The sequence below is a fragment of the Peromyscus maniculatus genome, chromosome 23 (assembly GCF_049852395.1).
Source record: "Peromyscus maniculatus bairdii isolate BWxNUB_F1_BW_parent chromosome 23, HU_Pman_BW_mat_3.1, whole genome shotgun sequence".
NCBI classification, from domain to species: Eukaryota; Metazoa; Chordata; class Mammalia; order Rodentia; family Cricetidae; genus Peromyscus; species Peromyscus maniculatus.
The window spans coordinates 12,872,565-12,885,389 of record NC_134874.1 but is presented as its reverse complement, the minus strand read 5'-3'; the positions used below and the strand labels follow the sequence as shown (position 1 = coordinate 12,885,389).

The following is a 12,825-nucleotide window of genomic DNA, read 5'->3' as shown; positions in this document are numbered from 1 at the left end:
CCTCCACACTCCTTCCCCCTTCTCTCCACTTGCTGCAGGCCGCAAGAATCTATCATAAGAACTCAGCTGGTTATGGCAAACCTGGAGGGATCAGGAGGACCTGGAGGGATCAGGGAATTCCTCCAGAGGAAGCCAAATTCCAAGGAGCTTTTGGTGTTACTTGGCTTGTTATATATCAGCTGTCTTCTGTTATGAAAATCATGTGTGCCTTCATAGTTTTCCCAATTGACTTTTCCCTAAGAAGGGCTAACAGTGTGAACTGACCACTCTCTAGACATACACATTCCAGGTATTTGGAGAATAGCCTCAGGAAAGACTTTCTCTGGAATTAGATATCTCCCTTGGCCACTTTCAAGGACTAGCTGTAATAACAGTCCACATGCAAGTCTCCTGATTTAAGACAAATTCCACAAGGAGACACCGCCTAGGTCAGGTGGATGTTCAGTAATAGCTTTACACAATTTAGCTCAGACCCTCCTTTCTTACAGCCTTACTAACTTTATAGACCTCTAAATCCTTACCTAACTTCTAGGAATATTTGGATAACCTTCTGCACTGACAGCTATGCTCAGCCAGAACCCCAGTTCAAGCCTCCCTGTAATTATTGTCATTGGCAGCATCCGGCCAGGTCCATCCCCAGATGGAGGAAAGTACCTTATCAGAGATACCTCGGTACTTTCTGAGAACAGACTTAAGCATCCAGACTACCTGTTTGAGAAGGCCTGGCGGATGTGCCAATTAAGCTTTACTTCTTCCTTTCCCAAACCTTACCTCTAGTTCCAGATCTCCCTTTAACTATCACCAGAGGCATCCAGCTGTACACAGGTTGCCTGGTGACCAAGCACACTTTCCCCACCCTGCAGAAAAATGGCAGATAGCCTGGACAGATAGGAGCCACAGGAAAAAAAAAAAAAAAAAAAAAAAAAACAGTTTTATTTTCTCCCATTGACCTAGCAACTTATAGATTCTTAACATTTTCTACCAATCACATTTAAGACTATAGTTGAGCACATAAGAGCCTTCTTAGATATTACCTGAATTTAGCCTTTAGTTAATTAATTTCCCCATTGGTCACTTCCCTTTGGGGTTGCAAATGATAATTAACAGTTATTGCCTCCCTATGTGATTCTTACCACCCCTCTGTTTGACCCTGGAAGCCTGGCTTTGCACTGCTAAGGGAATACTGCATTTAAGTGTATATATACAGGACTTCCAGGGCACTGGAGGACAGAGAAGAGAAAAGAGAATGGAAGAACTATATGGGTAAGAACTTGAGAGGAACAAACTGAGATGGGGAAGAAGTAGATTGAAGGGCTAGAAGAGAGTACTAGAGGAATAAGATGGAAGATGAGGAAAAGCCAGATGGGGGAGAACAAGATGAGGAAGAACTAGATGAGGAGAGAGAAGGAGATGGGAGAGGAGATGATATGGGAAAGAACAAGATAGATGAAAACCTGGAAGGGACAAAACTAGATGAAGGAATTAAGATAGAACCTAGAGGGGACCACAGACAAGTGTAGAGAGAAATCAGGCTAGAAATGAGCTAAATACGAGAGCAAAATATAAGCTTGTAACTGACACAGAATAATAAAGGATATGGACTAAGGAGTTTTGTGTACATTAGATTCATTTCTTCTCATCAAAGATTAATTATCAGCTAGTTGTAGGACCCTGGAGGGGACTATCGAGGGGCTGGACCCCCATAGTCCCTGATACCCACTCAGGCCTTATCTTAGTCTTTCTTTCCTTTCTTTCCGCATGTGCTGGTTAGTTTTTTGTCAACCTGACACAAGCTAGGTCATCTTGAAGAGAGCACCTCAAACTAAGAAAATGCCACCATTAAGATTAGCCTGTAGGCATTTTCTTTCTTTTTCTTCTTTTTTGTTTGTTTGTTTTTTTATTATCTTTCTTTTTCTTCTTTGTTGTTTGTTTGTTTTGTGTTTCTGGTTTTTGTTTGTTTGCTTTTTGTTTTTGAGATAGGGTCCCACTATATAGCCCTGGCTATCTTGGAACTCACTATTAGACCAGGCTGGCCTTGAATTCACAGAGATTGCCAGGTGGTGGTAGTGGCGGCAGCAGTGGCCCACGCCTTTAATCCCAGCACTCAGGAGGCAGAGCCAGGCGGATCTCTGTGAGTTCGAGGCCAGCCTCGTCTACAGAGCAAGATCCAGGACAGGCACCAAAACTACACAGAGAAACCCTGTCTCGAAATACAAAAAAAAAAAAAAAAAAAAAAAGAATTCACAGAGATCACCTGCCTTTGCCTCCTGGAGTGCTGAGATTAAAGGGAAGTGCAACCATGCCCTGGCTCAAATTTTCTGGATTAATGATTGGTGGGGGAGGGTCCTGCCCACAATGGGTGGTGCCACCCCTGGGCAGGGTTCCTGGGCTGTATAGAAAAGCAGGCTGAGTAAGCCATAGAGAGCAAGCCAATAAGCAGCACCCTCCATGAGCTCTGCTTTAGTTCCTGCCTCCAGATTCCTGCCTTAAATTCCTGTCCTGACTTCCCTGCATGATGGACTATAAGCTGTAAACTAAAATAAAGCCTCTCCTCCTCAGGTTGTTTTCGGTCACAGTGTTTGATCACAGCTTTGAACTAACTAATACAATGTGTATGTGTACGTGTGGGTGTGTGTGTGTCATGACAGGTGCTGGGAGGTCAGAGCACAACCCATGGGAGTCATTCTTTCCATCTACCATATGGGTCCTGGGATTGAATTCAAGTGCTCAGGCTAGATAGCAGGTTCCCTTACTTACTGAGCCATCTCACTGGCCCTACATCCCATCTCTTACATCGGACACCTAAGTGTCTTCCTATAATGGTTACTTAATCGTTGTAAAAGGCATCTCATGACAAGTTGTTTTGAAAGACGAGCCATTTAGTTAAATCCTATGACAGCTTCCTCATTTGAATTCTGCACCGCCAGTCCAGGGACAGGCTCTGGGGGAAGGCAGCCTAAGCACCTGCAGTAGAAAGCCATATGCCAAATGAGGAAGAAGAGCAGCTAGAGCAGACGGAAGGAGTCTCGGAAAGGGGTTGTGGATCATGATTGCTAGGAGGATGGGCACACAAGGCTTTTCCACAGGAAGGTGAGCAGTTTCTGTAACTGTGTACAGATCAATTACATCGCACACAGCTACCTGCTCAAGAAAAAGGAAGGCTGTTTGACCACTTAACAACAAAAAGTAAACCACGGCTGGACTGGGAAAGAGCTGTGTGGTGGTGTGACGTTCGTACCTCAAGAAGGTTCTAGAGAGGATGAAAGGCCAGACATGGTGGCACACACCTTTAATGCCGGCACTCAGGAGGCAGAGGTAGGCGGATCTCTGTGAGTCTGAGGACAGCCTGGACAACAGAGTGAGACAACTCACTATGACTAAAGACAAAAAAGAAAGGAGAGAAGGAAGAGAGGAGCCAGCCAAATATGGTGGCTCAGCTCCTGACGCCCGCACTCAAAAGTCTTAGGGCAGGACCTGTGAGGTGTAAGTGTTGGTATAAGTGAGGTACACACCTCAGCAGGTACAGGTGTTGCCCATCCAAGTCCTGGGGAAGGAGACCTGGAGACACAAAGCACACGGCTGATCTGTTTGGTCAGACCTCCCCCAGTGATTCAAAGGTCTCCTTCTGACCTAAAGCATGCTCCCCTCCCCAGCCTTTGCTTTCCGCTACAACAAGGCTGTTTCATCACCTCCAGCAGGTGTGGCCTTTGACTGCAAAACCAGGTCCCTAAACACAGCTTCGCGTTGTCTTCACAGCTGGCTCATACTTTGGGAATCAGTTTACCATGGGTGTGAAAATACATCTCTGTTTTTGCATCGAGAAACCTACTGGCTAGCCTAGTCTTTCCTAATTCCTCATCATTTGGTATATGTGTGTGTTTTATGTCTAGAAAGTTTAGAATTCTCACTGTATTCTAACTAATCTAAAATTTCACAATAATGTACCACTTTCCATTCTTGTGTCAGATATCTATTAAAGCCCGGTATCATTTATTCTGAAATATCTTTATATCTTTATATATATGCCAGGCAATGGTGGCATACGTTTTTGTTTGTTTGTTTGTTTATTATGTAAGGCTTTGCGCCTTTCCTGGATCTCACTCCGTAGACCAGACTGGCCTCGAACTCACAGAGATCCGCCTGCCTCTGCCTCTCAAGTGCTGGGATTAAAGGCGTGCACCACCACCGCCCGGCTGGCATACGCTTTTAATCCCAGAGGCTTTGAGTCTGAGGCCAGCTGGGTCTCCAGAGTGAGAAACCCTGTCATGAAAAACAAAAACAAAATTATTGTATTTTACGTATATGAATGTTTTGCTTGTATGTGTGTCTATACCCCACGTCTGTGCAGTGCCTAAGGAGGTCAGAAGAGGGCACTGGATCCCCTGAAACTGGAGTTACAGATAGTTGTGAGCCATCAAGAGGGTGCTGGAAACTGGAGGGGCCATGTTGGAGGAGCTGCAGTTGGCAATGGGTCTTATGGAGTACAGCTCACTGTTAGCACAGCTAAGCCTGGGGGAGGGGTGTTTGTCTCCAGGACGCCCCTTGCTTCTGCTGTGGCTTCTCCTGCTTGCTGCTATGGTGTTCTTACCGGATCTGGCATGGTGTGATTGCTAAGGAAGAACCCCACTGGATCTAGTATAATGTGGTTGTTTCATGAGAAAATCCCACTCCTCACTGGGCAATTTCCTTGCAGATCATAATGAAGATGGTTTTATAGAAAAATGATGCTTAGTTAGATCAATGATTTAAAGATACAGGGTTAAAAGTCCTGTGCTCATTGCATGAGTTGGCTGTTTGAAACCTGGAGCTTATGCAGGGACACCTGGCTCAGTCTGGGAGGAAGGGACTGGACCTGCCTGGACTGAGTCTACCAGGTTGATTGCAGTCCTCAGGGGAGGATTTGCCCTGGAGGAGGTGGGAATGGGTGGTGGGCTGTGGGTAAGGGGAGGGTGTGGGAGGGGGGAGAATAGGGGAACCCGTGGCTGATATGTAGAACTGAATGGTATTGTAAAATAAAATAAATAAAATTAAAAAAAAAAAAAAGTTGGATGGTTTTGCCTTGAACAGGCCCAGGCCAAAATTAAGGACTATAATTATCCCTCTTCTAGAGGGAGCAAAGGGTGCTATGGGTCTTATATCACCAGGGAAGCATAGGATGAAGATGGACATTGTTGATCGCAGTAGCACATTCCTGTAATCCCAGCACTCTGGAAGCAGAGGCAGGAAGATCACTGCTAGTTCAAGGCTAGATGGAGATACACAGTGAGTTCCAGGTCAGTTAAGGCTACATAGTGAGGTCATGCCTTAAAAACAAAACAAAATAAAAATCTACTTTGGCTCATAAAAAAAAAAAAAGATACAGGGTTAAGACAGTGAAGATGATTGGGGAAATGGTTTAGGTTGCTCTGACAGTTGCTCTAACGAGAGATACAAAAAAGAAATAAGATGAGAAGACACCCTCTTTCTGCTAGATGTGAGAGGCGCTGAGGACGGAAAATGAGAACAAGGAAGTTTCACCCACTGTAGATAGGCCCATGAACTCTGCCTGTGGAAAACCAGCCTGATGAGCAAAGAAGGCAATTATGTCCCAACACCCAAGGTTAGGTCTGAGTTCCTTGGTCATATAGCTTACAGATTTAATCACAGGTTTCAGTGTCCCCTCTGAAAAAAACAAAGTTGTGAAAGGAAATTAAATGACCCTATTGTGTGTAAAGAAAAACGAAAAAAGGACTGGTTATCTAGACCACTTGAGTAAGGTTTTGTAGAGAATAAGGAGAAGAATTTGCTACATTGCACTGCAAACTGCTGTTAGCCAGGAAAAAAGCACTGGCTGAACTATACTTGGCTTGCTTTAAAGTTTGTTAATCAATAATAAAAGAATCATTGCCTTGGGATGAAGATGTCATGGTGGGAAAAATAATACAAAGGAAAATATTTAACTATATGTGAGCTTCTAAGAAAATATGTAACTTGTGATCATAATGTGATTTCCTCTTGTGTAAAGATTTTAATTTGTTTTCGGAAAATATGTAATTTGTGGTTGTGAAGTCATCTTTTTTTTTGTGTGTGTGTGTGTGTGTGTAGAAATTTCTGTCTTAGATATAAAAAGGTAAGAGTAAAATAAAGAAAGGAAATAAGTTTTGCTCCCTCAAATAAATCTCCTGTGTGTTCAGTCACCGCCTCCACATCTCTCCAGTTTCTCTGACCTGCTGGAGCTGGATTCCGGCAGTAAACCAAATTCTAATACCCTAGAAGAACAGCCAGTGCTCTTAACCACTGAGCCATCTCTCCAGGCCTCTCTTCTTTCTTCCTTTTTTAGACATGGTCTTGCTATGTAGTACAAGTCATTCTTAAGCTCATTATGTAGCACAGGCTGGCCTCAAGAACATGATCCTCCTTGCTCCAGCCTTCCCAGCCTTCTGGGTCATCATTATATTTGGCCTTCCCAAGTTCTTTATCTGGCAAACTAGACTGGTTCTCTCACTGCCTAAAATCATTACTTATTTTCTTAGTTGTTTATGAGTAATCTTTTATTTATTCACTACCATCATCCCAATCTACTCAACTGCCCTGCAGCCAGAACTCAAGCTCCTCTTGATCTGCGAGGGCCCTGGCCATGTTCCCACCCACAGGGTAGAATACTATTTATTGGCTCACAGTGAGTATTCAGCTGACATCCAATACCTTCTCATAGCTCCAACTGTGACATCCCAGGTGCCCATTTCTGCCCATGGGGCTGTTCTTGCTACTTCAGTTATGCCCACAAGCATTTCTGCTAAGACCCTCCTACAATGCATACAGTAATGTCATCTCTCTTTGCCAGATTACTCTTCAGAAAGACAGGATCCACTGACCCCACACAGCCCTAAATCAGAAGTCTCCAAGGGCATCCAAGAGGAAAACCAGTGCCAAAGAAACCGGGCACACTGGGCACTATAAGGGTTGCAGGCTCCTTATAGATGGGCCTGAAATGAAAGCAAAAATATTTTTCTGAAATGATACAAAATGAGAGTTAAACTCACCATAAGTTCAAAAATGTCCATGAAGACAGAATGTCCCTTTGGGGTTTTCTCATTCAGACTCGCAGGAGACCAGATCCAGTAGAAGTAAGTGCCATCCGAGGAAAGGTGCACGGTGCTCATGGTACTGCCTGCGGGGAGGGGACTGGCTGGCATGGGCACTGTCTGGCACACCTGGACAGGAAAGAGGGCCCTTCATTAGAGGGATGCAGAGATTTCTTTTCTGTTTGTTTTTTAGATTGATTGATTGATTATGTATACAGTGTTCTGCCTGCATGTGTGCCTGCAGGCCAGAAGAGGGCACCAGATCTCATTACAGATGTTGTGATTGAACTGGGGGGGGGGGGGGGGGGGGAGGGCGCTGTCTCTGGAAGAGCAGCCAGTGCTCTTAACCTCTGAGCCATCTCTCCAGCACTTGATTTTTTTTTTTTTTTTTTTAAAACAAGGTCTCACTATGTAGCTCTGGCTGTCTGGGAACTAATTCTATAGACCAGGCTGGTTTTTGAAATCACAAGAGATCTGCCTGCCTCTGCCTCTTGAGTGTTGGGATTAAAGGCATGAGCCACCACGCCTGACACAGGATGAAGAAATTCTAATCTGATGTGACAGATCATTGGCACTTTGAAGTCCAAAAGGAAAATTCATTAGGTTTCTCATCAGAATAAAACTGTTATTTATATCCACAAATAACACATAAAAATATATAGTAAGAGCATAAAAGTTCATAAAATGGACTATAAAATAAATATGAGAGGCTGGAGAGATGGCTCAGAGGTTAAGAGTACTGACTGATCTTCCAGAGGTCCTGAGTTCAATTCCCAGCAACTACATGGTGGCTCACAACCATCTGTAATGAGATCTGGCACCCTCTTCTGGCCTGCAGGCATATAACTGTATACATAATAAATAAACAAATCTTTAACAAATAAATAAATATGAACAGCCAAGCAACAAATGCAAATAGACTTTAATTCCAGTTACATTTTGATAGAAAAACATTTACTAAATCCTTTGAATCAGCTATGCATGTATGTTCTAACATTGAAAACAAAATTTAAAAAGTAAGCATGGAGTACATGCTGTAATCCCAGCACCAAGGAGCCAAAGGCAAGATCAGGAATTTAAGGTCTTCTGTGGCTACACAGTGAAGGCCAGCTTGAGTTACATGAGATTGTGTGGTGATATATTATGTACCCTAATAAAATTGCCTGAAGATCAGACAACAGAGCCAGCCACTGAATTAGATACAGAGCCAGGCGGTGGTGGCACGCACCTTTAATCCCAGCACTTGAGATATCATGCCTTTGCTTGAGAAGCACACATGCTTTTAATCCCAGGAAGTAATGTGGCAGGGCAGAGAAAGGTATATAAGGCATGAAGAAACAGGAACTCGCTCTCTTTAGGCTGAGGATTTTGTAGAGGTAAGAACTAGTGGCTGGCTGTTCTGCTTCTCTGATCTTTCAGCTTTCACCCTGATATCTGGCTCTGGGTTTTTTTATTAAAAGACCATCTAAGATGCGAACAACAAGATGGTTTTGGGAAAAAAAAAAATCTTTAAGCCACATGTGATGGCATACTCCTATTAACCCAGCAACTCAGAGAGTGAGGCAGGAAGACCCTACCCATGAAACACATATATGCACATACACACATAAACACACACACACATATATACATGTATACACGTGGGGATGGTGTGGGGGTGGGTCAATATGAAGTTCTAGAGAAGTAATATCTTCAGAAATTCTCTTAGGAGATAAATTTCAAAACACAAACTGTATTTAACAGCTAGGAACCACATATTTATGTCCAAAAAGCACCTGATTAAGAAGAGCCTACCTAAAAGTGACTTCATAAATATGAAGGGGCATGAGAGAGACAGGAGAAGGAAGTTTAAAAGGAAAAGCAGAGAAAGAAAAGAAGAGAAAAGGAGAAAAGAAAAAAGAAGGCCCCTGGTACCAAAAGACAGCACTAGTCCCAGCCCCAGCCCTGAGCACAGGAAGTGACCTCCAGCACCAACACATTAATTTTTTCGCCAGACAATTAGCACTTAAAATGAGAGGAAGGAAGGAAAGAAGGAAGGAAGAAAGGAAGGAAGGAGAAAGAAAAGAAAGAAAAGAAAAGAAAAGAAAGAGAGAGAGAGAGAGAGAAAGAAAGAGAAGAAGAGTTGAAAAACTCACAGTGAAGACAGTTTTCAATCATTCATTTCTTTGGCTCAGCCACTAGTCTTGCTATACATAGCAAGATCCAAAGAACAAACGCAAACCACATTTGCTGACTGGTGTGGAGCCACATGTCTGTGTTCCCAGGAGAAGGCACAGGAGTTCAGTCATCTTCAGCTACACTGGGAGCTTGAGGCCAGCTGGGGCTAAAAACCAGGTCTGGGCAGATGAGCAGGTGGTTCAAAGAGCACAATGCAAGTCTGACCACCTGAGTTTGAGCTTCAGAACCCAGAGAGGAAAAGAACCAAGCCCCTCTAACCTGATAGATCGACTGTGGTATGAATGTACCACACTCACACAGCTGCCATGTTAGGAGGACCAAAATCACCTGTAACTCCAGCTCCAAGGGATATGATGTCCTCATTAGGCCTCTATAGGCACCTGTACTCACAGGGTATACATTCACACGTTCACACACACAGACACACACACAGACACACACACACATATACACAACTAATAAAAATTTTAAATAAATAAAAAATTTAAAAATATTAAGAACACATCCATGGGCAAGCTGGCAAGCTGGGTGTGGTTAAAGCTACTTGGTAATAAGTCTGACTACCTGAGTTTCATCCCCAGGATCCACAGGATGGAAGAAAGAGATGGACTCCCAGAAGCAAGTGTCTTCCCCAAAAAAATGAATGAATAATTAAATGTAATAATACAAATAAAAATAGCTATAAAAATTTTTAAATAATAAAAATTATTAAATGAATACATTCATTCAAATAGAAATAAATAATGAACAAATAAGAAATGTTAAGACAAATTAAAAAGCATATTCACTCAAATCACTAAGAAAAGCCTAAAGGGTAACAACCCAGAAAAGCGCTGTGCCAGCCAGGCAGTGTTGGCGCACACCTTTAATACCAGCACACGGGAGGCAGAGCCAGGCGGATCTCTGTGAGTTCGAGACCAGCCTGGTCTACAGCACGAGATCCAGGACAGGCACCAAAACTACAAAGAGAAACCTTGTCTCGAAAAACAAACAAAAAAAAAAAAAAAGAAAGAAAGAAAGAAAGAAAGAAAGAAAGAAAGAAAGAAAGAAAGAAAGAAAGAAAGAAAGAAAGAAAGAAAGAAAGGGGAAAAAGGGGCTGTGTATGTGTGTGTGTGTGTGTACTGGCTGGCATTACTTATGCCTCCAAGACACAGATAGCATGGTGCTCTGCTGCTTACCTGCAGTGTGTTCTGGTCTAGGACCTGAAAAAGGGAATGAGGTTTATTGTCAAAAGACACAGGGCGATGGAGGAGGTGGCCACTGCCATACGCCACCCATCCTGGTTCCAGCTCCTCATTGCGGCAGTACACAAACCCTCTGGAAGACAAGAGATACAGGTGGAATGTCAGGCTGTATCTGCAGCCCTACACGGTTCTATACAGATACAAACATTTCTGACCTAATCCTTTTAAATGACTACCTAGGCAAAATAGCTAAGAGAGAAGGAGCAGGTTTTATATTAACATCAAAACTGACAAATTACAGCAAACATTTAATTTCCATAAAGATGAAAGAAGGAGGAGAAAAATCAGAGAAAGGGTCTGACTTACTAAACATATCTCAACTAAAAACATCTCAACTACAGTTTGACAGAATTCACAGAAGTTATTTAACTGAAAGTCACCTTAAATGTAATGTCAAATCCATGTACAAAAATGATTTAACCAGAAACAAGTCCATTTATCAACAAGAATTCAGGACACCATTGTATAAAAAAAACCTTTAGGCTATAATCAGAGAAACCAGGAAGTGATCATGAGCTCAGGGTTATCCTTGCCTACACAGGCAGTTTGAAGTCAGGCTGTGCTATCATGAGACCATGTCTCAAAAAAAAAAAAAAAGGATATTAGCCAGAGGGCTGCAGAGATGGTTCAGTGATTAAGAGTACTGACTGCTCTTCCAGAGGACCAGGGTTCAATTCTCAGTACCTACACCGCAGCTTACAACTATCTGTAATTCCAATTCCAGGGGACCCAATACCCATAGCAAAACATCAATGCACATAAAATATATAAAAAAAAAGAGGAAGAAGAGGAGGAGAAGGAAGAGAAGGAGGATGAGGAGGAAGAAGAAAGGAAGTCAGGTAGTGGTGGCGCAGGCCTTTAATCCTACCACTCAGGAAGCAGAGGCAGGTGGCTCTCTCTGAGTTCGAGGCCAGCCTGGGCTACACAGAGAAACCCTGTCTTGGGAAAAAAAAAGGAAGGAAGGAAGGAAGGAAGGAAGGAAGGAAGGAAGGAAGGAAGGAAGGAAGGAAGGAAGGAAGGAAGGAAGGAAGGAAGGAAGGAAGGAAGGAAGGAAAGAAGATAGCTGGGCAGTTGAGAGTACTTCTTGCCTTCGCAAAGGACCTGAGCTCAGTTCTCAGCACCCACACGGCAGCTCACAACTACCTGTAACTCCAACTCCAGGAACCCTGCATACACACAATATTAAAAATAAAAATCTTGTGCTGGAGAGATGACTTGGCAGTTAAGAGCACTTTTTGCTCTTGCTGAGAACCTAGGTTCAAGTCCCAGCACCCACATGACAGCTCACAACCATCCGTAACTGTGCTCCAGAGGATCTGACACTGTCTTCTGACTTCCACAGGCACCAGGCTCACATGTGTGCATATACATACTTAGATAGAGGCAAAATATTCACACCCATGAAATAAAGTAAGTCTTTGTTAAAAAGAAGACAAATAGGGGCTGGAGAGATGGCTCAGCAGTTAAGAGCACTGGTTGCTCTTCTAGAAGACCCAGGTTCAATTCCCAGCACCCACACGGCAGCTCACAACTGTCTCTAACTCCAGTTCCAGGGGATCTGACACCCTCACACAGACATACATGCAGGTAAAACACCAATGAACATAAAATAAAATAAATAAATAAATAAATAATATATTTTTTAAAAAATACAAATAAAAGTCTTTTCTTTTGTTTTGTTTTGTTTTTAGAGACAGGGTTTCTCTGGGTAGCCCTGGTTGTCCTGGAACTCACTCCATAGACCAGGCTAGTCTCAAACTCAAGAGATCTGCCTGCCTCTGCCTCCCGAGTGCTGGCACTAAAGGCGTGTGCTGACACTAAAGGCGTGTGCTGACATCCAAGAGGACTTTCTGGCCAGGTGACCAAGCACCTCCGTCACAGTAAAGCTGGAGCACTCTTACAGAGCAAGAGCTGGGGAGACAGGGCCTGCTTGTGAGCTCAGACTTGCTCCTTGGTCACTATCAGAGAATCAGGACCCTGGCTGGAGTCTCTTTCACAGACCTGGGTGAAGAGCTCCGCCACCTCTTTCACAGACCTGTGAAGAGCTCCGCCACACTGGGCAAGCCCCAACTGACCTGAGAGTGCCATGCAGTCCAGAGCCCAACTTGCTGACTCCTCTTCCAGCTGAGTTGGTAGTGTACAGGTAACGCCCGTCTGCGGTGAGGCAGCGCCCCAAGTCAGCATCTGAAATCAGTTCCACACACAATGAGGCTATAAAAATGCAAACTGACTAACATGTATTCCCAGTTCAAATAAAAATTTCAATGTTACCTCAACAGTAGATGGCTTGAACCTCCAAATTGAACACAGAAAAGGCATGTGGGAATTTGGACCAGTTT

General features: G+C 43.5%; 1 protein-coding gene across 8 annotated transcripts in view; it reads right to left on the bottom strand.

Annotated features, from left to right (window-relative positions):
• The window catches only part of Hectd4 (HECT domain E3 ubiquitin protein ligase 4), a 173,616-nt gene that overhangs the window by 109,873 nt on the left and 50,918 nt on the right, over window positions 1–12,825 (bottom strand). For all 8 annotated transcript variants that reach the window (XM_076560985.1, XM_076560978.1, XM_076560980.1 and 5 more), the window contains exons 5-7: window positions 12,562–12,670; window positions 10,421–10,559; window positions 7,023–7,193 (exon numbers count right to left, since the gene is read on the bottom strand). In XM_076560985.1, coding sequence (XP_076417100.1) covers window positions 7,023–7,193; window positions 10,421–10,559; window positions 12,562–12,670 — 419 coding nt within the window. The remainder of the gene's footprint in view (window positions 1–7,022; window positions 7,194–10,420; window positions 10,560–12,561; window positions 12,671–12,825) is intronic.